Below are 23,122 nucleotides of genomic sequence, written 5' to 3'. Positions count from 1 at the left end.
GGAGGCGACTGTATATTTTTTTTTTCTAAACGAGGCCCTCCCTGAACCGACTTTAAAGGAATGTTCCTTGGCTGACGACAGGGTGCGGATATACCGTGTACTTGGTTCGGTAGTACTGGTGGGTATGCGACGATGCGTCTGATTCAACAAGACACAACATCAACCCACATGAAAGCTAGATCAATTAGGCACCGACAATAATAGATACAAGATCAGCAAAACCAGTGAAGCATTTTCCTGGTTCAATTCGGGAGAGAAAGCCTGGGAGAGGCCGAGATGAGAGCTGGAGCAGGAGATCGCGGTGGTGGTGACATCATCCGATTGACGGGCTCCACCAGCTCGCCCGGGCAGCTCATCTCAGCGGCCCATCCACTGTCCATCGTACGCGCAGCGTCCAGGCCAATTCACCTTAGTGACGTAGTTTCCTACTTGCCATAAGGCTGATGACCTTGGAATTTCAACATGTCCCTTTTTCATCATCTCTCTCTCTGTCCTCTACCGCATCTAAGCTTCGGCTGACCTTCACTCTGCGGAAACCATACCTAGCTCTGGAAGTTAGGACGTCCATTGAGCCTATCATTCACCAGTAATTACCCCCAAGACTACCTTCTACGCCTTCAGGAACTAGGTCACAGCCCGTTCACCATGCCTCCTCATCCGAAGGGGGCGGCGGCCCAGTCCCCCAACCAGCACCGGGTTGGGGAGCATTGGAGCGGAGCCAACCCGGTGCCGACGATTGGGCGGTTCATGGAACGCCTTCAAGAAGATCAGAGGGAACGTGAAGCCCACGAGAGAGCCATGGCCGGGAAGAGCCAGCCAGAAGGGCGGCCACAGGCGGAGGGTGCCATCCCTCATCGACCTCGCAAAGTAGGAAAGGGCAGGACGCGCGAGGTCACGGATCCTACAACTGGTAGGGAAATTGAAGTTGAGGATTTGGATGAGACTGCTATGGAGCCCGTAAAGGAGCCAACGGTAATGTTCCTGTCCCCTACAATGCCACTTTCCTTGCTAACTAAATGAAGTTGGTGGTACCGAATGCCAATCTTGGAAAACAGACAGTGAGCTACTTCCTCATCCCATTGTCAAATTGAATGACTGCTGATGCTTTGTCAAAGTCGGTGAAGACAGATGCGAACCAAACGCTCGCCGAATACAAGGAAAATCAAGATATTACAGCACCTCCAGACCCCATCGCCGAGGGAACTACTTCAGACGTCCCAATTCATGGAGAACGAACGAATGTTCTTTTCCACCCGACTCCTACAATATCTTTTAAGCCCATGTTCGAGAATCTTGAGAAGCGCGGGACTTCCCTGTGTATTGGTATCGTATGTGGCATTATTGTCCTAGGCCGGACCTTTGGGGCCTCATATTGGGGTCTGATTCCTCTAGCTGCCTGTATTTCTAGTGGCGTGTGGTTATGGGTACAAGAAGTGATTCGAAGTGGTAGGGAAATGGAATGGAGTAGCGAGCAATTGAGAGGACAAATGGTAAGTTTGCTGCTGGGCGACGATAGTTGATAATGTTAACGAGCGCGTCATGCAGGCAACGGCGAATCTATTGCCGGAATCTGTTGAGTGGATGAACACGTTCATGGGGATTATCTGGGGATTGGTCAATCCCGACATGCTGGCACCGGTTGCTGATACAATTGAGGATATCATGCAAGCATCTTCGCCCGGTGTTATCGAGAATGTTCGCATTGCAGAGATTGACCAAGGGAATAATCCACTTCGACTGCTAAGTCTGCGCGCACTGCCGGACGATCATGTACAGCAGTTGCAAGAAAATGCCCATCAGAACAACGTCGAAAACAAGGATGCCGAAGAGGCAGCTGCTTTGGAGGAAGGCGGGAGTTTCTACAACTTCGAGGCTTCTTTCGCCTACCATGCAAAGCCCAGCGGCCAGAGTGCTTCCGCCAAAGCTCGCAACATGCACATGCAGCTCGTTTTCTACCTTGGTGTCCGCGGTCTCTTTGGTGTACCATTTCCAGTCTTTGTGGAACTTATTGAGATGGTGGGAACGGTCCGTGGTAGACTCCAACTGGTTCCTGAAGCCCCCTTCGTCAAGGACTTAACGTTTAGTCTTGCTGGGATTCCCCATATCCGAGCCGGCTGTATGCCGATGTTCAAAACAGGAGTCAATGTCTTGAACCTCCCCTTGATTTCCAACTTTGTCAATTATGCCATTGGTACTGCGTGCGGTATCTTTGCGGCCCCAAAGTCAATGACCATGGATCTTAGCATGATGATAAAGGGTGACGATATTGTCAAAGATACACAGGCGCTTGGAATAATGTGGGTTCGTATCCACCGTGCTACGGGATTAAGCAAACAAGACTCGCGCGGTAGCCATGGTGGTGGAAGTGACCCTTACATCAACCTTTCGTTTTCGAAATATGGAAAGCCGATGTATTGCACAAGGGTGATTTGCGATGATCTGAATCCGGTATGGGAAGAGACAGCAGCATTGCTTGTGAACGCCGAGCTCATCAAAGCGAACGAGAACCTTAGCGTTGAGCTCTGGGACTCCGATCGCCACACGGCAGATGATGTCGTTGGCAAAGTCGAGCTGCCCATTCGTGAAATGATCCAGCACCCGTGCCGTATGTACCAGCACGTCTCAAAGCTCCAGGGCATGAACGAAGGAAGTGAGATGCCCGGAGAACTGCACTGGGAAGTCGGCTACTTTGGCAAACCGAAACTGAGAAACGAGCTGAGAACCGACGGTAAGATTAAGGACTTGCCCAAGAACCTCAAGGATGACCCCAAATTCGAAGATGACAAGGGGATCCTCGATACAGAAGAGGATGAAGCCGTCACACATACGCCGCCTGATCCCCTGTGGCCAAGTGGGATCTGCAGTATTGTTGTGCATCAGATTGTCAACCTTCAGCTTGCCAACATCAAGGGCAGTAATGGCGATCGCCGGGGGAGGGAGTATGAGCCGGCTAGGGCTTTTGGAGAGAACACTGAGGAGCAAGGTGAAGATTTGCCAACCAGTTATTGCAAGATCATTCTAAACGACGAACTCGTAAGTCGCTCCCTTTATCTACCACATATTCCTCACCTAACGCTTTACAGATCTATCGTACACGAGCAAAAGCACTGAGCTCAAAGCCCATTTTCAACGCCGGAACAGAAAGATTCGTGCGTGATTGGCGCTCAGCTGTTGTCACCGTGGTTGTCAGAGACCAGAGATACAGAGAGCACGATCCTATTCTAGGTCTCGTCCCTCTCAAACTTTCCGATCTCTTCCAGACTAGCTCCCAGGTCACTAGGTGGTATCCTCTAGATGGAGGAATTGGCTTCGGTCGGGTCCGCATTTCGCTTCTCTTCAGACATGTCGAGACCAAGCTTCCTCCAAATATGCTCGGATGGGACGTTGGGACGTTCCAATTCACGTCCAACAACATCACTGCACAAGGCCTTAACCAACGAACTAAGATCCGCTTGCGAACGGGAGGTAGCAGCAGGAAGATCCCGCGACATGTATGCACCGTCAACGGGGATAGCTCCTCCTTTGACCTCTCCCAACTTGATGTCCGTCTCCCTGTTAAGCATCGCTACCGATCCCCCATCGTTTTCGAATTCCTCACCCAAGGCAAACATGGCACCACCGGATACGCTATCCTCTGGCTTCAGCACCTCATCGACAACGGGGATTTACCGGTAGACCTCCCAATCTGGCAAACGAAGAACGGAAAACGTCTCACGCAGAACTACATCACCGAGGACAACCTGGAGAACAAACGCAGCCCGGGCCTTGAAGACGTCCAAGTAATCGGCCGCCTCCGGTTCAGCTGCACTTTCACGCCAGGCATTGACGAATCCCATGAACACTTCGTCGTCGACAACCACACCCGCGAGACTTTCGAAACATGGGAAGCTTGCATCGCCGAGGGTGTCCGTTCCCGGCACATCGAGGCAGAAGTCCCCGAGCGTACAGAGCAAATGCACGAGCAATCTCTCCTCCAGGGCCGCGACATCCTCAAGGTCGCTGACCCGAAGGAGCGCCGCCGTTGGATCGACAAAGAAGGTCAAGACTGGAGTGGTGCATTCGGCCAGGATCCTCTTGTTCAGGTCAAAGCCGATGAACAGAACCAGGGCAGGAGAGGACCGGCCCAACAAGGGACAGTTATGCACCTCCCTGACGATGACGAAGCCTCTGAGCTCAGTGACTCCTCCAACGAGCAAGAACACGAACCTGGACACGTCCACGGACAGGGACAGAAGCCCGAACACGAGGCGCATCAAGGCCTAAACGGCCCAAACGGCACCATTGGAGGCATTCCGAACGCCAACACGACAGGATCCCGTCCAAGCACCGCTGACAGCAAAAGAACCGGGCCCAGCCAGACATCCACGATCGAGACAATGTCAGACTCCACAAAATCTTCCAAAAAGGCCGCCAAACGCAGCGAGCAGCGCCATCAACGCGGGATAATGCAATGGAAGCCAGCCCGTAACGCATCGTTTGCAAAGGACGAGGCCGTGTTTGCATTGAGGAAGGTCAAGCAAAGGTTCAGTGGGGATCTGGCTGGCAGAGAGCCTGATATTGAGACTGAGACAGGGACCTAAGCCCATCTCGTCCAAGTACCTTATTTCTTTCGTTGTGTAATTATTTTGAGATGATGTTGTCATGATTTGTTAGCAACTGTCTGCTGTATATGGTGTCAGATGGTTCTTTATGGAAGTAGCATTTTTGCCTAATTGGTAAAGCCACTTGATAACAAGACTTCACATGAATTATAACCATTACTTTAACATTTAACCCCACCAGACCGATTGGGGCTTCATATGGAGAAGGCGTAATGAAGTAGGTCGTATACCTCACCAACTTCCAATCCCATCTTATCCGATCACAGCAATTCTCGTGTCGATACAAACCGGAAACGCGGCTCCGTCGATAATTGCCCCCTTCCCTTCCACTATCAGTAGACTAGACAGACATATTGATGAACCAACTTTGGAAGCGAAGCAGAGTGATCTGCAGAAGGTTCTTCCATCTGCATCGATCAGCATCGTAAATAAATCGTATTCGTGTTCGATTTGGATTTAGCTTAAGGTTTTGGTGTCGCGTGGGAAGGACCTCGTATTCAAGGGTTCGGCACGGCAGGGCTACGTGGTCACGACTACATACTACGTACGACTGCTGTACTCCGGCTTTGCTCCGTAAAAACTCGGACTTAGACTGCGTGTATAGCTTATCGTGCTTGATTTGTGGGGATAAAAATTTCAAGTACGGGGTATAGAGTGTGAAGTGATCGAAAATTGGTTTGGATTCGTATTCACGCATGGTACAGTATCAAAGATGAAGAGATCTGCAGGCGCTTACGTTGTACCAGACAACGGTTTGGCTTGCATAGGTAGAACAGAAATTGAGATAGGTGTCTGTGTGTGGAGAATAATGAGGAGTACCCGAATAAATGTGTGTTTGTGTAGGAAATAATTAGAAAGTATATATAAGAATAGAAAGAAGTATGCAGGTAAGAAAGGTCGACGTAAGGCGACGATCTATAAATAAATAGTAGTGCGCCAGCTCATCCATAAGTATCGGCTGAGTGGCTCGAGTAATCGAATCCCGTGCCATCATATGGCAAATGCTAATAATGCCAATGCGTCTATGATGCATAAATCGTAATCTGAAATGCGAAGCAGATGCATGAAATAATAGTAATAAGAAGTGCCCCGCCAGCTAGTAGTTAATGGGGTGGATCGGAGTCTGCAACCTCTGGTGAAAGGGCGGTGTTGCTTTCTGATGCGTCACTCGGAGCGAGGGAGATTGGGGTCGTCAATTGTGATGGTTGGGGTGTGGGTCGAAGCGTCGCCACGTTGAGGGAAAGGGTGTCAGGTTCCTTTGCGGGATCCTCGGGATCTTGCCCTGATTCCGATGGAGTGGATAGTTGAGCATTTGATGTAGACGATTGTGAAGAAACTGGGGTACTGCCGGCTTCGTCTAGCGGGCCTAGTGTCCATCTCCATTCGCGACGACGCTTGAGGCGGCCTTGTAGAGGTGTTTGGGGTGTTGGCGAGTTTACCGAGGTATATGGGTCCCCCAAGCCATCCCTGAGGGCGACTGCGCGAACTTGCCGTTCATTGCTGCGATACTTTCGCTTCTTTTTCTTCTTGTCTGCGGGTGGCTCGGAAGGGTTGGCCTCGTCGTCCGAGGGTGTAGTATCCGACGAAACTAGGCTGGAGCTAGAGTAGTCCGAGTCATCGTCGGAGCTTGTTTCACTAGGCTCAGCTTCCGAGTCGGAGACTATATCTGAATGGCGTGCCGTGTACTTGACGGTCTTGATTTCCTCCTCTAACGGATAACGATAGCTGACTTGCTTCTTGGTCGGGAAGAATACTCGGCGTGATGATGAAGAACCATTAGGCCCGTTTGGAGCCGCTTGGCTCGGTCGTCGTTCCAAGCGTGAGTTGCGAAGGATGCTCTTTACACCGAGTGGTAGCTGGTAGGGGTTGCTGGAAGTATACGGTGATGACGGTTTGGAGAAGCGAGTGCTGGTGGATCTAGACGGGGAGACAGTTGCCGAAGGTGGATATGCAGCATCGTACGCATTCTTGAAGGTGTTGTGAACAGTGGGAGATGCTGTGGCACCGGTGGCCAGGGAAAGTGATAAGCCCGTTGTCGAACGGCCAAATGTGACAGGAAGCGAGGAGGTTTGGAGGGTGAGTTTCGGCCTTGAGAGCGTGGGGGGTCGATTTGTCGCATTTGATGTGAGGCCGCAAGCCATGTTGGAATGTGATACTGTGGAACGCTGTGGAGGAAGGGCGGGAGACATGGTTGAATGCGAAGCAGGTGCTTCTGCCCCGGACGAGTTCGATGTGAGAGATGGAAGATGCGAGGCCGGAGGGGGCATTTGGGTTGCGAGCATGGCGGAGGGCGGCGCAGACAAACAACGGTGAGAGATGCGCCGCGGCGGGCAGCAGGGATAGTAATATGACGATTAGGATGTTTGAGAGCACAAGGGTGAGATTCGCGAGTTGACGCTGACGCAGAGATGTGACAGAGGGCAGGATTGGCGCAGCAGTGAGAAGACGAGAGTCGACGATGGCAGTGCGCCCCGCATGTGAGCGCTTAGAAGAGAGCGCAGAGTGGCTGGGAGCGAGAGCAGGCGAGACCCAGCGACCATATATGAAACCACGAGAACCGCTGTCGGGTCGAGCAGTGGCAGAAAAGCAAGGAAGCGATGAAAAAGCGATCGAGCGAGCGACGAGAAAAAAAACGAGAAGAAGGCGAGGACGAGGGCTTTTGGGCGCCTGTGGGAAACGAGGATTTTCCCAATTTAGAAGAGGATGACGCCGCTGCGGAGCCGACACGACATCGGTATACGATTAGAAAAAATAGAATTAAAAATTACAGCAATTAAAAAAAAAATAAATGGAAAACGAAGGGACGAGAAACCCAACCCGTAGGCAAAAGCATTCCCAAGGAACCCAAGTGAAGATCAGAAATGTTCGCCTCCCGTCTATAAATGAGGACGATCGCAAAATGTGGCAGTTCTAATTATAGACGGGCCTGGACTATACGGCTCGTATTAGACGCACTATCGCCTCCACCGAATTGATTACTGCTATAATAAGCCCTGCTATACGCTGCACCTGCTCCATTCTTACTAGGCTGATCGAGTTTTCATCGAGTCTGACCGGCATGGGACAATCGGCGAGTTTGTATTAGGATTAACTATGTGCATAACTCACTATGTCATCTTCTTCCCCAGAGTGGAGATAGTCGCGACTATCACGCCCATCCCCCGCTAATCCCTTCCGTCACCTCCAGGCCTGCTCTTCGCTCGCTGGATGGCGATGCGACTTGAGGTCATTCTACGCATTATAAGCGGGCGGGGGGTCTTTCACCTTACTATACCCTGGCAGCTCTTCACCCCCAAGCCCTTCAAGCGCAGCTGGCTCTGCAACTTCTCCAGGTGCCGGCAATACCTTCACTGAGCCTGAGGATGACTTCACGGAAAAGTCCTCTCCCGCTACACTCCCATCCAACTCCCAGCGTAGCGAATGCGTGCGGGAGATATTGTATGTAAGAAAATCCGGGTGTAAGTTGCTTTGAGCCGTATTTACCCTCAGCATCTCGCCGATGTTGAGAGGTGTGGATTCAGTTTCGATCCCAGGTATAATTGAAATAGTACGGCCTTGAGGGCCGAGTGAGCTAACAGCGCCGAAGGGGATGATATTTCTCCCTGGTGAGGTCGTCGACTCGCTGCTTCTTTCAACGCGCACGACTGTGCATGGTTTGACTTTTAGCCGGAGTGCCTTGATGAGGATTTCCTGTGGGACACCATGGATGATCTTGCTTGTGCATTGAAGATTTGGAACAATGGTGATGGAGACTGGGATAGTATTGCCATTGCCCACTTGCAGGATACTGGGAAGAGAAAGAACAATCCTGAATGTGAACCTGGGAACCTTGGAGGAATTGAGGGATTCCCTCAGATTCTGGCTAAAGCTGAGCTCGCCGACACCTGGAACGAGTCGGTATGTGCTGATACTACACTGCGGCGTCATCGATGTCTCCATGCTGAAATCCGCAATAGGCGCGCCTATATGGATGTTCCGGAGACCGATTGTCGTCTTAGCAGTAACGGTGTCCCGTACATCTCTGCCATTGCGCTGATGTACGAGTTCCAACTGTGCCTCCACATGATACTTTATAGAGGTTCCCGACAAGATAGCTTCTGCCTCAAAGTCGAAGGTTCCCGGCGGAGGGAAGGGCGCTCCAGGCGTACCACCTGGATCAGGATAGTGCTTCTTTTGTGACGGGCTTCGGATGTCTGAGACTAAAGCTGGAATCGTAATAACGAATGGCCACGATTCGCCCTCGCCAGACCGGGGAATGTGTACTGCGCCGCCAGCTAACAAGACGTAGCGGACAGGCGGGCCCAGACAATCAAGCGAGTCCTTGGAGTCCGAAAGCTCCGAAGTAGATCGCCCATAGAGAGTGACGGTTAGGTTTGCATGTGGAGCGACAGTCGGTATGGTGCGACAGACTCGACCGCTAATCGTATCTCCAGGCTTGTACGGTTTGCCGTTGGGGTCGCGATCTAGCACGATCTTCAGATATGGCCCAGCGACAGACATACTTCATTATGTGCTATCTGTCTGCCGTTGCAGCTCTGCGAAAGGAGCCTGGGTCCAGAGTCGCATTAATATATCCTGGAGAAACCAGGGCGACAACACAGCCACGGGCGCTCAGGTATGGGGGCCACTTAACCATCACGGCCCAGGAGGCTGAAGTTGGCTGCGCGCACATGTGGTGTGATTGATTGGTCGAAGGGCGTGCTTCCTGGATGCACCAGCCCGATATATGGTGTTGTTATTCGATAGTAGGCCACTCAGAAAGCAGACATTTCCATCTCACCCCCAACTTCCATGGCGCAATGGAGGAAATTGGGCCTCTGTCTTCTGAAGAGCCGCGGATCTATGTAGGTCACATGACCCGTAAACACTAAGAAGAGTGCTTGGCAGCAAGAAATCTCTGTCTTCCATCGATGTCAACAAAGACTATTTTTTTTTGGAACAACAAAGTCAGACGCGGTTGAAAGGACACTAACTTACTTGCTGATGCTGGCGCTCTAGTGGATTAATAAATTGGTCGTCTTCCGCCATTTCTTCCGTTCTCCGTGCAGAACCCCCATAAACCAATTCCAACTACACTATCTAAATTGGTGTCTGACCAAGGAAAACCACAACTATCACTCCAACTACAGAATTTACAAACCCTCGAGTATCATGCAGAGTTCCACCGATGGCACCCAGCCATACGCCTCCATGGCAGGGAAACTGGACTCAAGACTTCTCAAAGCCCTTGATGTCATGGGATTCGAGTCCATGACGCCTGTCCAACAGCGTATTCTAACCGAGCTCCCGGACTGGCGCAGCGACTGCCTTGTACAGGCGAAAACGGGGACTGGCAAAACCGTTGCCTTTCTGCTACCCACGTTGCACTCTTTGCTACAGGGGCGTTCAGCAGCACCGCATGGCCAGGTCGCCATTTTGATTATCACTCCAACGAGAGAGCTCGCTCAGCAAATTGCAAAATCATGCGATCAGCTTACCTCCCAGCTTTCGAAGCCTCTTGAGTGCCATATCGCAGTTGGTGGCACGGCTCGTGCATCTGCTCATTCGCGCTTCATGAAAGGGGCGCCGTCGATACTGGTCGCAACACCGGGACGACTGAAGGACTACCTATCCGATTTTAGTACCGCTCAGAAATTGTGCAATATCCAGACCCTGGTGTTGGATGAAGCTGACAGGATGCTCGAGACGGGCTTTCTAGCTGACGTGAAGGAAATTCTGAAGCTTATCCCACCCAAGAGCGCTGGCTGGCAAGGTATGTGCTTCTCAGCCACTGTTCCGCCCAAAGTCAAGGATGTGGTTAGTGTTGTGTTGAAGCCAGGCTACAGTAACATCTCAACCATTGAGCAAAATGAAGCACCTACGCATGAGCGGGTGCCCCAGTACCATGTGGTCATACCCTCTGTGGTAGACACATTTACTACACTCACTTCGCTTCTTAATCTTGAAATCAAGAACAGCTCCAAGATCATTGTCTTTGGCGTTACTGCCAACATGGTAGCCCTTTTTGCCAACGCATTTTCCAAGGGATTGACTCCTTTGAAGGTGTTTGAGATTCACTCCAGACTCAACCAGACTGCTCGCACAAGAACGACAACCCAGTTCAAAGCAGCAGATTCAGGAATCCTCTTCGCTTCTGATGTTATCGGCCGCGGAATGGACTTTCCTAATGTCGACCTAGTCATCCAGGTCGGCTTGCCGTCAAACGCCGAACAATACGTACATCGTGTTGGCCGTACAGGCCGTGCAGGAAACGAGGGCCGTGCAGTCATCCTTCTCACAGAATCCGAATCCTTTTTCATGAAGAACAACCGCCACTTACCCATAAACCCCCACCCCGAGACCGAAGCGATCAATGCAGGTGCCTCTTCATGCACTGAGGCTGTAATAAAAGCCATGTACAGCATTGAGGAAGTCACCAAGCAACGCGCTTACTCTTCTTATATTGGCTTTTTCGCTGGATCAGGTCTAATGAAGCAGCTACGCCTTGACAAGCCCGGCCTTGTGCAGCTCGCAAATAATCTGGCGATGAAGGGCATGGGATGCCCTCAGCCTCCACCTATGGACAAAAAGGTCATTGGAAAGATGGGCCTGAAAGGTGTCCCTGGTTTCAACTACGCGAGCGGGGAGAGTTTGCGTCCTGCTAAACCGCGCGGTCCTCCCAGGCCCAAGCCTCGTGATGACAGCCCCCAGAAGGGCAAACCGCGCACTGCTTTGAGCCCTTCAGCTGGTCGGGGAGGCAATAACGACAGGGTCGAGAAGAACAGCGGATCGCGTGGGCGGCCTGGGCGTGGTGGACGCGGCGGACGCGGCGGACGTGGAGGACAGCGAGGATAAGATTGGATTGACATTCAGGAGAGGCCGAAACACCGTTAACATTTCTTGTGGTTAGATCTTTTTTTATTTATTTTTTTTGTTCCTTTCATCATACAGCAAATTCTATATAGATACATAGATAGACATGGTTGCTACACACACATTTTAATATGCGCCTCCCTGTTACCTGATTATGTGTAATATAGCTATCAGGGACTAGGATATAAAATTCCGTAAGTTCACCATAGCCACTGCGTGCATTCTCTGCTGCTTAGTATTGTTGAGTTCTGGGCATCTGTTTTGCTGCCGGCGTAGCTGTATATTACTAATACTGCGCACTATTTCCCCTCGAGTCCCTTGTCTTTCTTCCTCCAGTCACTCACAGGGTAAAATCATTTACGACATGATTAAATGGCAACCGCTCCGTTGAGAGACGATCAGCGCATCGTACTCCATTTTGTCGGTATTCCCCAGTGTACCTTAGTCCCAGCGTACTGACTTTTCCAGGATTACGACTGTTTCTACGCATCGGTGTTTGAGGCCGAACAGCCGGTACTGAAATCGCTTCCACTGGCCGTCCAGCAAAAGCAGATCGTTGTCACCTGTAACTACGAGGCTCGGAGGCGAGGGCTGCACAAACTCCAGCTTATCAAAGAGGCAAAACAAGTTTGCCCAGACGTCGTCATCGTCCTGGGAGAGGATCTCACTAAGTTTCGAGATGCATCCAAAGATCTCTACCTCTTTTTCCGGAGTTTTGCCTGGGGAGGGAGGATCGAGAAGCTGGGTTTCGATGAGTTATTTTTGGATGTTACAGAAATGATTACTTACAATGCAGCGCTATTGAACCCTAATGACCTGGCACATTCGTTCTTTCAGCTCAACTTTCAAGACCCCACTATTGGCTTTGCTTTTGATGCCACCAAAGTATACGGCCCTACCTGTCCCGATGGCGCTAGGGACATGGCTGCTGTGTATAAGGACGTACCCGAGTCCGATGACTCTCAGCTTTACTTGAAGCTTCTGATTGCGTCTCATCTCGCCGGCTATCTTCGTGGTCAACTAGAAGAGCAAAAGGGTTACACTGCCACTGCGGGTATCTCAACGTCCAAACTTCTTGCCAAAGTAGTGGGCAGCGTTCATAAACCTAACAGTCAGACGACGCTACTTCCACCCTATGCTGCGACAGGAGAGAATGGGGAAAGCAACGTGCTCAACTTTCTCGATTCGCGTGAGATACGAGCAATACCTGGCATTGGTTCTAAGCTATCTCGTAAAACCATGTCCTATATTGCAAGTACGAACCACGATGTGACTGAAGATAAAGTTACGATTCGCGACGTTCGTCTATCTCACGGAATGGGCCCTTCCCTCCTAGAAAAGATCCTAGGCGGGCCTGGAGCTCCTAAAGACATTGGAATGAAAGTGTGGGGCCTTCTTCATGGCGTGGATAATACGCAGGTTGGCGAAGCTCGAGATTTACCAACCCAAATCAGCATTGAGAATTCATATGGCCGATTGGATAATTTCGAGACGGTTCGCAAAGAGATGGTATCGCTCGCGATCAGATTGGTCCGGCGGATGAGGACCGATTTAACGGAAAGCTACGATGATGCTGAAGCTACGGCCGGTACGGGCCCCCAGGGAATACCAAGGTCGGAAACGAAAGTTCGATGGCTTGCTCGTCCACGAACCCTCCGTTTGTCTACCCTACCGCGACCAGCGCCAGGCACAGACAATGCGCAGATGCGCGGGTATAGTCGCATATCGAACTCCGCGCCGCTACCCCAGTATGTTTTCAATCTCGACGAATCCGTAGACGCCTTGGGAGAACGACTCGTTCGGGAGTCAGCAACACCCATGTTCCGCAAACTCCACCGAGAGAGGTCAGGCTGGAACCTGCGTGTTTTGAATCTCGCAGTTACAAACATGGCCGAAGTGGCGGGCGATGGAAAACATAATAGCGGCCGAGATATTGGTAAGATGTTTCAGCAGCGGAAGACACAGCACGGACACATTCCTCAGGAAACAGACCAGAATTTGACTATAGCGCCCGCGGCATCATGGGAGGAAAGTGACGAGGAAGACACAGACATGCCCTGTATACCGTGTCCAATTTGTGGAGCCAGGATACCCCATTTTGCACTTGTTGCGCACGAATTATACCACTCGAGCTGTGAATAATGATTGATAATGCAACCAAAGTCCAATATTAGCAAGATGTTTCAGCTGAGTGCAAGCACAGCCCGGCATACGCAAGAGCACTATAAATCCGGTTGTTTTGTTGGTGTTTCCCTAGGCGCCGGCGCAATGGCCGACCAATCCTTGGCTTTGCTCCCTCCCACCTCCCTCCCTCTTTTCTGTTCTTATCTCCTCTTCCCCAGCCCGACGGTTCCCTCTTTTGTTGTTCATCTCCCCGTGCGTTTTTTGAGTCTTTTATCATTAGTTTGAGTCTTTCGTTTGTCGTCGCTGGCTTTCACGCCAAGACTCTGCGCCTCAGTCTCCCAACGGCGTTGCATCCGCCGAGTCCGCGCGCTCCTCAGCCCGCTATTTCCGATCGCCGCCCTCTCTTTCTCCCTCGACCCATATCCTCCACCGTTAAGGCTGAGTCGGAAGCTGTCGGGAGAGTCATCAAGTTCCTGCGCATTTGTCAGGGTGCTGAGACAGCAGTAGTCTCACCGTCATTGCATTGCGTCGAAGAGGCTGAGCCACTTCTTTGTCCTTTCGTTGTTGCCTAGTAATCCGGTCTTGGTATGCAATGAATTAGCCAAGCGTATTGGTCTAATTATTCTTCCCGCCACTTTCTTCAATCTTTTTCCTCAGTTCCTGTCAATCTCTGTTGTTGTTATTGAACAACGTTGGTCGATCTCATTCTGTGGCTGTTCGTTCAACTTCACCAGCCATGAGGCTTATCAACCCGGTAATACCGCTGGTTGTGGGCATCCTCTCGCTCCTCACAGTAAATACGGAGGGTAAGCTTTCTCGGCGTCGCTCTGACTCGCTCGGATTATGCTAAACAAAAGTTTCATCAGCTCGGTCGCAGGCGCCAAATGCTATCCGACGTGTCTCTTCCCTCGACCAGGCCACGATCAAGGCGCCTTCGAAATCGAACCGCGTTGACTACCTTTCACATTTCGATATCACTTTCACGATACGGGACAGGGAACAACGGGTAAAACTTGAGTTGGAACCGAATCATGAGATCCTTGCCCACGATGCCTACGTACAATATCTTGGACCAGACGGGAAGGTCCATACCGAAGAGCCTATTAAACGGGACCAACACAGGGTCTTCAAAGGGAGGACTTTGGTTGGCAGAGGGAGAGGGCAAGGGATGTGGGATCCTGTAGGATGGACCAGAGTGTACATCAAGCAGGATGGTCCACAACCGCTCTTTGAAGGTGTTTTCAATATACACGGCGACAACCACCATGTCCAGCTGCAGTCGAGTTATTTGCTACAAAAGCGCCCTCAGGATATCGAGATTCCTCAACAAAAAGAAGACTACATGGTATTTTACCGTGACTCTGACATGCTACGACCTGCCGAAGTTCCAACACATTCGGATCTCAAACGGTCTTTGCCTACCGACGACCAATCCGAGCTCGAAGCCCGGTGGACCATGGCTGGCTCTACGTGTCATGCCGACAAACTTGGTTTCAATACAAACCCTGATCATCCCGTCCTTAATTCGTTTACGGAGCAGAAGAAGAGCAGCTGGGCCTCTATGCCAATGGCGGATCTCTTTGGCTTTGGTCTGAGTAAACGCCAAGACGACATTGGCACCGTGTCTGGAGGAAACAGCGGTGGTGTCAATCTGGAATCAACAATTGGTGATTCAAGTGGTTGCCCGAGTACAATGCGGGTGGCTTTGATTGGTGTTGCGACGGATTGCTCTTTTTGGGAGAAACACGATTCCAGGGATGATGTCCAGAAAGCAGTCGTAAACATTGTCAATAGCGCCTCAAATGTCTACGAAGACGCCTTCAATATCTCCCTCGGCCTGCGAAACTTGACCATCACAGACAAAGAATGCTCGGACAACCCTTCGTCCGCCGCAGCATGGAATATTCCATGCTCGCAGGGCAACATTACGTCCCGGTTGGATCTCTTCTCTGAATGGCGAGGATCACAATCCGATGACAACGCTTATTGGACCTTGATGACCGACTGTAACACGGGCTCCGAGGTTGGGCTGGCGTGGCTGGGCCAGCTATGCAATACTGATGTTAGCGACGATGGCACCAGCAAGGTCAGTGGTACCAATGTCGTCGTATCGACTGGCGCCGCTGGATGGCAGATTTTTGCCCACGAGTCCGGCCATACTTTCGGAGCGGTCCACGACTGCACGTCCCAAACATGCAGCTCAAGCCAGCAGGATTCGTCAAGTTGCTGTCCCCTGAGCAAATCCTCATGTGATGCTAGCGGAGATTACATTATGAATCCCAGCACCGGCCAGGATATAACCAAGTTCTCGCCATGCACAATCGGTAATATTTGTTCAGCAATTGGCCGTAACAGTGTCAAATCAAACTGCCTGTCTGATAACAAAGGTATTGTCACTTTTACTGGTGCTCAGTGCGGGAATGGCATTGTTGAGGCCGGAGAGGACTGCGATTGTGGTGGGAGTGAGAACTGCGGTGACAATCAATGCTGCGATCCGGGTACCTGCAAGTTCAAGGACGGTGCAACTTGCGATGATACCAACGATGACTGCTGCGTTTCATGCAAGTTTGCCTCAGCCGACCACATCTGCCGCCCCAGCACCGGTGAATGTGACATTGAAGAGAAATGCACTGGCGATTCTGGCACTTGCCCAAAGAATACCTATAAAGAAGATGGAGACAGTTGTGGTGACAACGATTCTGGCTTGACATGTGCTAGTGGTCAATGTACAAGCCGCGACGCGCAATGCGAGAGCTACATGGGGTCCGTTACAGGCAGCAACAACACGCGTGCATGCAACGACGGGCCCTTCCCCGTTTGCCAGATGTGGTGCCAGGCCGATAGTTCGTTCATGTCTCAACAGTGCACGGGCAATTCCCAAAACTATCTCGATGGTACACCGTGCGACAGAGGAGGCCACTGCAAAAACGGAAATTGCGAGGGATCGAAGAGTTGGATTGAGGCACACAAGAACATTATTATTCCCGTTGTTGCGGCCGTGGGAGGGTTGATTGTCCTAGCAATCCTAATGTGCCTCTTTAGACGGTACCGCCGAAACCGCAACACCATGAAGCCCATGCCTGCAGCTACCGGGTACAGCCCCTGGCCGCGCCCGATGCCTCCACCACAGCAAACCCCGATGCGGAGACTATCAAGATCACCAGGACCAGGCTATGGTCAAGTACCGCAAGCTCCATTTTCAGGACCCGGCCAAGGCCCTCCACGAGGGCCAATCCCCTCTCCCTACCCCGGATATCAGGGTCAGACGCCATATGACGTGCCGCCTCCCTATTCACAGACAGTGCGCTATGCATAAGCTGGGCTGTGTACCTTGGATTGTTTTAAATATTTTGCATAATAGGTTTTGTTTTGGGGTTTGGCGCGGATAACGATATAGGTCCTCAATGGGTGGATCAACGGCCATATACATCGCATTGTTGCTTTCTTGGAAATTATTCATTCTTATTATTTTTTGAATCCCCTGGGTTTTGTTGGGGTATATAGTATACTTTTAGTATTGTTCGGGTTGAATAGAACTAATTCAAGATCTCTAATATGAGTATGATTGTTGGATCACCTTATAGTCGGATATCACCGTAGTCTTTAGAAACCTTGCTCTTACTAACAGTTACGCGGAATACAATGGCAGACTGACTGCGAATGCTAAGCAGCTGCCCTGTTGTAGCACTTGGTGCTGGGTCGATCTAGTGAGAAATACTTATAGTCTCAAATCCATGATCCAAGATCCCTAAACCTGTAGGAAAAGCTAACTGCACACAATGAAACAAACAAGAAACAAAGCAAAAAACTATATAACAAGTAAACAAAATCCAGTCAATCGGCGCCCACCAATGCCCAAGGAAGAACAAATAATCAAGCTTGGATTACAGACGACAGAAAGAAAACCAACACTTTCGATTCCAAACACGTCGAATGCACAGAATGCCATTCGCCATTAATGACCGTAAAATAGAATCAGACCATCCCTAACCATGGAATTTATGAATTTATTGCCAGCAGATACTCACAAACGCCTCCCGAGTCACACCACCGACACCCTCGAGATCAAACTCCTCAATCATGGCGCGCAGCTCCTCCTCTTCGAGTCCCGTCTCACCTAGTTCTCGCGCTACACGACGGAGATCCTCAAGGTCGATATAACCCTTCTGGCCTTCGTCGAAAAGCTCGAAGGCCCGGAGAATCTCATCCCGAGGGTCCCGTTCAAGAATCTTTACGGCCGTTACAGCTTGGAAAGCAGACAGCGGCATGAGCAAGTTGGACGGGTGCTGGGGGTTTGTGGTTGGTGCTGCTTTCGGTTGTTGTTGTGACTGTTGGGCCGAGGCTTGCTGTTGTACCTGCGGACGGGGAACACCATAAGTCGTTAAGAGAGAGATGAGTTCCTGCTTCGGAAGGGTAAAACCGAGCGCGCGGAAGGCGACACGGAGTTCATGGTAATCTAAATGCCGGTCACGATCGAGATCAAAAAGCGTGAACTAACAGGGGAGATCGAAATTAGCATTTGCAGTGAACCGAGCGGACAGGTCTGATCGGATGACGGGAAGAAAGACCTACAGCTTCATTAATCTCCTCGCGCTGTTCTTCTGTCAACCGACTTAACGGATTCGACTCTTGTGACGGATTATGTGATTGCGCATGTACTTGCTGCTGCGGTGCTTGCTGACTTGTTTTCGCGGCATCGGGGACAAATTCGCTCTGAGCGGCGCCCAGTCCTCGACGAGAGAAGGATGAGGCGCTGAAAGGGATCGCATTCGCATTCATTGATCGGTCAGGAAGCTTTCCCGCAGTGTAGGAGCGCGACCCGAACGGTTGGCCAGACGAGGCCATGGCGATGAGCCGATGTTATTTGCGATGTTGACACCAGTCGAGGCGTCGGCGAAGCCAAAACAACAATTAGGCGCGGAAAGCGGGCAAGACTGAAATGTAGACGGCCGTAAACCGGAACCCAAAACCAAGAAGATCTCGAGCTGCCGGGGTGGGGAGTGAGGGGTGATTGTCTGGGTCTTTGTCGCTTGTTGCAGTTGCCAGGCAGATTCGATGCTGAGACGCGACGCGAAGCGGTGGACACAGCTGCCTCTGATTGGTTGGATTCCCTCTATACAACAAGCAGGCGTTCAGTTACTTGAACGCTAATGAAGTATCCAAATTTACTAGTAGTTTATGAATGTATTCAATAATTCATTTATTCGGTGAATATTTATGGGTATCAGGTGCTTGTGAAGCAAGGGCTAACCCCTAGTGACGCTGAAGCAGTGTATACGGACGGCACCAGTGTCCTCTAACGGGGCTTCAGGTGAAATAAGTATGTGTGTATGTGCCAAATCTAAATCATCTTTTAGATCTCAAATCTGGGTCAATCTGCGTCCCCAGGTCCCGGTCCTCTAGAAATTGTCGGTCTTGGAGCTTCTCCGGGAGATAGTCTTGCACCACCTCTCCATTTCGGAAGTTCGGGTTATATTTATATTCCCTGCCATATCCTAGCTCCTTCATCAATCGCGTAGGGGCATTGCGTATATGAATGGGAATAGGCAGACCTGCAATCCCAGGCTCCGACAGCGCAGCGAAGGCATTATTGAGGCCTCGATAAGATCGAGTGCTTTTTGGGGATAGCGCCATTGCCACGGTAGCATGTGCGAGATTTATCCGTGCCTCGGGGAGACCTATCTTTTCCACTGCGGAATGAGTGGAAATGGCAAGTGTTAACATGCTATTATCAGCCAGTCCGATGTCCTCCGAGGCAACAACTATCAAGCGCCGAGCTATGTACAGCGGATCCTCTCCCGACTGTATCATACGAGCAAGGTAGTAGAGCGACGCATCAGGGTCGCTGCCCCTGATGGACTTGTGAAAGGCAGAGATAGTATCGTAATGTTGGTCGCCCGCGCGGTCATAAACAAGTGTTTTGGTTAAAGCCCGCTTCATCTCGTCCTTGCCTATCCCAGGCCGTTTTGAAAGGTTCATCGCTAATTCTAAAAGATTAAGCGATGTCCGAGCATCACCGTCGGAGAATTTGGCCAGATAGTCAAGCAGCTCGTCGTCTACCAGAGCGGACGGTGAGTAGCTTGGCCCTTCGGTTCTTAGAGCACGGTCCAAGATTGATCTAATATCCTCGTCGGTGAGCTTCGCTAAAGTGAAGGTTCTGCACCTAGAGAGCAGCGCGTTTTGGACTTTGAACGATGGGTTCTCTGTTGTTGCGCCGATGAGCGTAACCTGGCCACTCTCGACTGGGCCCAGGAAGACATCCTGTTGAGATTTCGAAAACCGATGGATCTCGTCACAAAATATAATGGTTTTCCTCCCCGTCAAACCGAGTTCGCTTTTGGCGTCGGCGAATATCTTCTTGCACTCCGCGACCCCGCTGCTCGTACTGTTGATTTCAACGAATCTGCTTCCGACTATGGACGCAATAACCCGTGCAATTGTGGTCTTCCCTGTGCCCGGACCTCCCCATAGAATCATACTCGGTACCCGGTCTTCCTCGATCAATCCTCGCAGTACACCGGTGGGACCAACAAGTTCCTGGCCGCATACCTCTTCAAGCGTTCGAGGACGCATACGTTCCGCTAATGGTGCAGCTCTCTGAAAGGCATTAACCTTTGGTTTCTTCGGTGCTGGCTCCGTAGCTTCGTCTCTTTGTGAGCGGGGAGTGGTATCGTCCGAAGGACCGCCATTCTGTGTCACCGTTCTCTTGCTACTAAGATTGCGGAGAGGGGAGGCGTCGGAGTTGGCATCTCGCTGGCTAGAGGCTTTCCGGACGGATGGAGGTTGAAAAAATGCTGGAACTTGGGGTTTCTGGGATGGCGATGGATCGCCGCCACTCGATGTTGGCTCCTCAATGAACTGTTGGCAGTCGGAATCGATATGGTCGTTGATCTTGAGCGAGGAGACGGATTTCCCACAGATCGGACAGGACACCATGGCTCTCAGTCACCGGCAGTCAACCTACACGTCGGAACAAAGCACTGAGGCTGTATGGACATTAGTATCCTGAACAAAACGTCAACGCCAGTTGAGATTGAGCTATCACTTTCTGCTCGACGCGTGAACGCGTTAAGCTGATGATTAGTCACAGCATTTTTATGCCTTAGTGCCTGAGGGGCCGTTTCTCCAAGATATCTCGTCCTCCAGCCAAGTCGCGCCTAAACAAAATAGATTCATATTATACGTTCTATGGTCTCAATTGCATTAATCACTATCTTTCCGAACATAATATCATCCAGAACAGCAGCGGAGTCGTTGTCAACGAGCCCGAGGCCATAAACCAGGCGATTTCGGGGCACAAGGTCAGTGCTCTCCAAAGAGTACCGCGATGTTGTGATAAAAGCGATATATTCCTCATCCGACGTTAACCAAATGTAGCGAAGTAGACAAACGGTGCTCCAGAAACAGCGGTTAAGCTCCCGACTGCGTTCCGCGCAGCCAACGGCGGATGTTGGAACTCGGCCGATGATTCATTCTCCAACTTAACTCCGGGTCCCTTGTTTGCAGTCTGCCCCTCATCTTCGCCTTTCTCCCCGCGCTTATCTACCTCTATCCTCCATGCTCCAGGGCTCTCGCTCTTCTATTGCGCTGCTCGCAAAATCCTCAAACCCACTGAGCTCCCTTTCCTGTTCCTCCAGGTCAAGGCTCACACCCCGCACTTCACGTTTCTCAGTCGGAGTTAGAGCGATGTCGGCGACCACAGCTCGTTCAGACCCATTCCGCCCTGCGCAGAGGGTCGCAGGTCAGCGACAGGATGTTTGGTATGGGAACTCTTCTGCTCCACTCCATAGCTGGAAGACAGTCTGACCGTTTTCTAGGTCCATCGTCAATGAAGCTGCTGCTGCTTCCCCTGTCCAACCCATCGTAAACATGGGACAAGGCTTCTTGTGAGTGGAATTGTACACCACACTTGGAAATATTAGCTAATTTATCTGTATTATATAGTGGCTACAACCCGCCGAAGTTTGCCCTGGATGCCGCAAAGGCTGCCCTTGACCGAGTTGAATGCAACCAATACTCCCCGACCAAGGTGCGTCCTCAGTAGCCATCGCAACGAGGGATTCCGGCTTACCGTAACATAGGGTCGCCCGCGCCTGAAGAAGGCTCTCGCCGACGCATACTCGCCGTTTTTTGGTCGCCAGCTGAATCCGGAAACCGAAGTCACGATCACGACTGGCGCAAACGAGGGTGAGAGGATATGGTCTGGATCCAAAGCTTGAGGCTAACTAGGGTGAAGGAATGTTAAGCGCCTTCATGGGATTCATCGAGAAAGGAGATGAGGTCATTATTTTCGAGCCCTTCTTTGACCAGTGAGTTTGAACCCGCTGATGAATCCTCACTCATCTAACGTTTGAGTTTGCAGATACATTAGCAACATCGAGATGCCTGGCGGTACTATCCGATATGTTCCCCTTCATCCTCCAAAGGATGGTGCTACCAGAACATCTCCTGCGTCTGAATGGAGTATTGACTTCGATGAACTGGAGAAGACAATAAACTCCAAGACTAGAATGATTGTAGGTTATCTATCTCCGCCGCCCTCCATTCAATTGCTAACCCAGGTTCCAGGTTCTAAACTCACCGTAAGTCATCTATTCCACTTGATATGGGTGAAACTAATAATGTAGCCACAACCCTGTTGGAAAGGTTTTCTCTCGCGACGAACTGGAACGCATTGGTGACCTCGCCGTCAAGCACAACCTTATCATCCTCTCCGATGAGGTTTACGACCGTCTTTTCTACGTTCCGTTCACCAGAATCGCCACAATGAAACCAGAATTCTATGAGCGTACGCTCACGGTGGGCTCCGCTGGAAAGGCCTTCTACGCCACCGGCTGGCGTGTGGGCTACCTGATCGGACCTGAGCATCTGATCAAGTACGTTGCTGGTGCGCACACTCGCATCTGCTATAGTAGTGTGTCACCACTGCAGGAGGCGGCCGCAGTTGCCTTTGAAGAAGCAGACAAGGAGGGATTCTGGGACGAGAGCCGAACAGAAATGCAGAACAAGGTGAAGCGTTTTTGTGAAGTCTTCGACGAGTTGAACATCCCTGTATGTTCCCCACCGATACTAACCCTACCTCTTAGCGATTCCACTGACTTGGTGCAGTACTCGGACCCCGAAGGCGGCTACTTTGTTCTTGCGAATATGGCCTCTGTCAAACTCCCAGAGGACTACCCATTCCCTCCTCATGTTGCGAGCCGGCCCCGCGACTTTAAACTGTGCTGGTTCCTAATCCACAAAGTTGGTGTGGCTGCGATCCCTCCGACGGAGTTTTATACCGATGCAAACGCGTATATCGCTGAGGATTATCTCCGTTTCGCCGTGTGCAAGGAGGACAACATCCTGGAAACTGCCAAGGAGAGACTCCGCGGCTTGAAGAAGTACATTGTGCGGTGAAATGGGTTATATATATAGAGCAATTTTGGGATGAGTTTGTCAAATTTCAAAAATGTCGGATTTAACGGTAGAACAATGTTGTTGATTAAATACAGGCAAATGCAGAAATAAAACTCATAGATTCGTTGGTATTCATCATCGCCAGT

At 50.9% G+C, this 23,122-nt stretch overlaps 9 protein-coding genes across 9 annotated transcripts; 5 read left to right on the top strand and 4 right to left on the bottom strand.

The window, feature by feature from the left end:
- Nucleotides 1-261: 261 nt before the first annotated feature.
- ASPVEDRAFT_42300 (C2 domain protein) lies at nt 262-4,767 on the top strand. Its single transcript, XM_040812556.1, has 5 exons — nt 262-972; nt 1,023-1,058; nt 1,116-1,490; nt 1,546-3,033; nt 3,084-4,767. Exons 1-5 carry the CDS (start codon nt 646-648, stop codon nt 4,578-4,580), a joined length of 3,723 nt encoding a protein of 1,240 aa, XP_040668553.1. The 5' UTR covers nt 262-645; the 3' UTR covers nt 4,581-4,767.
- A 937-nt stretch (nt 4,768-5,704) lies between these two features.
- ASPVEDRAFT_53400 (uncharacterized protein) lies at nt 5,705-6,883 on the bottom strand (the record flags this gene model as incomplete). The annotated part of the gene is made up of 1 exon (XM_040814788.1): nt 5,705-6,883. The coding sequence occupies one exon, from the start codon at nt 6,881-6,883 to the stop codon at nt 5,705-5,707; it is 1,179 nt and encodes a 392-aa protein (XP_040668552.1).
- A 949-nt stretch (nt 6,884-7,832) lies between these two features.
- Nucleotides 7,833-9,104, bottom strand: ASPVEDRAFT_131828 (uncharacterized protein; the record flags this gene model as incomplete). Its single annotated transcript, XM_040806865.1, has 1 exon — nt 7,833-9,104. A coding segment is annotated over one exon (1,272 nt), but the record flags the coding sequence as incomplete, so codon positions are not given.
- Nucleotides 9,105-9,363: 259 nt separating this feature from the next.
- On the top strand, nt 9,364-11,591 carry ASPVEDRAFT_42297 (DEAD/DEAH box helicase). The gene has a single exon (XM_040812555.1). It carries the CDS (start codon nt 9,753-9,755, stop codon nt 11,433-11,435), a length of 1,683 nt encoding a protein of 560 aa, XP_040668550.1. The 5' UTR covers nt 9,364-9,752; the 3' UTR covers nt 11,436-11,591.
- Nucleotides 11,592-11,825: 234 nt separating this feature from the next.
- On the top strand, nt 11,826-13,595 carry ASPVEDRAFT_131333 (putative DNA polymerase iota; the record flags this gene model as incomplete). Its single annotated transcript, XM_040806806.1, has 2 exons — nt 11,826-11,873; nt 11,922-13,595. 2 exons carry the CDS (start codon nt 11,826-11,828, stop codon nt 13,593-13,595), a joined length of 1,722 nt encoding a protein of 573 aa, XP_040668549.1.
- An 847-nt stretch (nt 13,596-14,442) lies between these two features.
- admB (ADAM family of metalloprotease ADM-B) lies at nt 14,443-16,893 on the top strand (the record flags this gene model as incomplete). The annotated part of the gene is made up of 1 exon (XM_040806836.1): nt 14,443-16,893. A coding segment is annotated over one exon (2,451 nt), but the record flags the coding sequence as incomplete, so codon positions are not given.
- Nucleotides 16,894-17,353: 460 nt separating this feature from the next.
- Nucleotides 17,354-18,707, bottom strand: cdc31 (putative cell division control protein Cdc31). Its single transcript, XM_040812554.1, has 2 exons — nt 18,150-18,707; nt 17,354-18,070 (listed from the first exon to the last, which is right to left on the bottom strand). Exons 1-2 carry the CDS (start codon nt 18,420-18,422, stop codon nt 17,585-17,587), a joined length of 759 nt encoding a protein of 252 aa, XP_040668547.1. The 5' UTR covers nt 18,423-18,707; the 3' UTR covers nt 17,354-17,584.
- A 57-nt stretch (nt 18,708-18,764) lies between these two features.
- On the bottom strand, nt 18,765-20,653 carry ASPVEDRAFT_42293 (ssDNA-dependent ATPase MGS1). Its single transcript, XM_040812553.1, has one exon. The coding sequence runs from the start codon at nt 20,511-20,513 to the stop codon at nt 18,924-18,926; it is 1,590 nt and encodes a 529-aa protein (XP_040668546.1). The 5' UTR covers nt 20,514-20,653; the 3' UTR covers nt 18,765-18,923.
- Nucleotides 20,654-20,727: 74 nt separating this feature from the next.
- ASPVEDRAFT_42292 (kynurenine--oxoglutarate transaminase) lies at nt 20,728-23,107 on the top strand. The gene is made up of 10 exons (XM_040812552.1): nt 20,728-20,878; nt 20,955-21,337; nt 21,395-21,463; nt 21,522-21,606; nt 21,659-21,764; nt 21,814-21,886; nt 21,940-22,093; nt 22,146-22,159; nt 22,205-22,628; nt 22,686-23,107. Exons 2-10 carry the CDS (start codon nt 21,135-21,137, stop codon nt 22,974-22,976), a joined length of 1,419 nt encoding a protein of 472 aa, XP_040668545.1. The 5' UTR covers nt 20,728-20,878; nt 20,955-21,134; the 3' UTR covers nt 22,977-23,107.
- Nucleotides 23,108-23,122: the final 15 nt, after the last annotated feature.

The sequence above is a fragment of the Aspergillus versicolor genome (assembly GCF_001890125.1).
Source record: "Aspergillus versicolor CBS 583.65 unplaced genomic scaffold ASPVEscaffold_5, whole genome shotgun sequence".
Taxonomy (NCBI): domain Eukaryota; kingdom Fungi; phylum Ascomycota; class Eurotiomycetes; order Eurotiales; family Aspergillaceae; genus Aspergillus; species Aspergillus versicolor.
Note: the sequence above shows the minus strand (reverse complement) of the source record. Positions and strands in the feature narration are given on the sequence as shown.

Excerpts from the sequence above, each read along its gene's own strand:
- ASPVEDRAFT_42300 (XM_040812556.1), top strand. The coding sequence starts at position 646 with ATGCCTCCTCATCCGAAGGGGGCGGCGGCCCAGTCCCCCAACCAGCAC. Across the intron at positions 973-1,022 it reads AGCCCGTAAAGGAGCCAACG|TTGGTGGTACCGAATGCCAA; the intron begins GTAATGTTCCTG and ends AACTAAATGAAG. Across the intron at positions 1,491-1,545 it reads AGCAATTGAGAGGACAAATG|GCAACGGCGAATCTATTGCC; the intron begins GTAAGTTTGCTG and ends CGCGTCATGCAG.
- ASPVEDRAFT_42297 (XM_040812555.1), top strand. The coding sequence starts at position 9,753 with ATGCAGAGTTCCACCGATGGCACCCAGCCATACGCCTCCATGGCAGGG.
- cdc31 (XM_040812554.1), bottom strand. The coding sequence starts at position 18,422 with ATGGCCTCGTCTGGCCAACCGTTCGGGTCGCGCTCCTACACTGCGGGA. Across the intron at positions 18,071-18,149 it reads GCGAGGAGATTAATGAAGCT|TTCACGCTTTTTGATCTCGA; the intron begins GTAGGTCTTTCT and ends CTCCCCTGTTAG.
- ASPVEDRAFT_42293 (XM_040812553.1), bottom strand. The coding sequence starts at position 20,513 with ATGGTGTCCTGTCCGATCTGTGGGAAATCCGTCTCCTCGCTCAAGATC.
- ASPVEDRAFT_42292 (XM_040812552.1), top strand. The coding sequence starts at position 21,135 with ATGCTCCAGGGCTCTCGCTCTTCTATTGCGCTGCTCGCAAAATCCTCA. Across the intron at positions 21,464-21,521 it reads AACATGGGACAAGGCTTCTT|TGGCTACAACCCGCCGAAGT; the intron begins GTGAGTGGAATT and ends TGTATTATATAG. Across the intron at positions 21,765-21,813 it reads CACGACTGGCGCAAACGAGG|GAATGTTAAGCGCCTTCATG; the intron begins GTGAGAGGATAT and ends ACTAGGGTGAAG.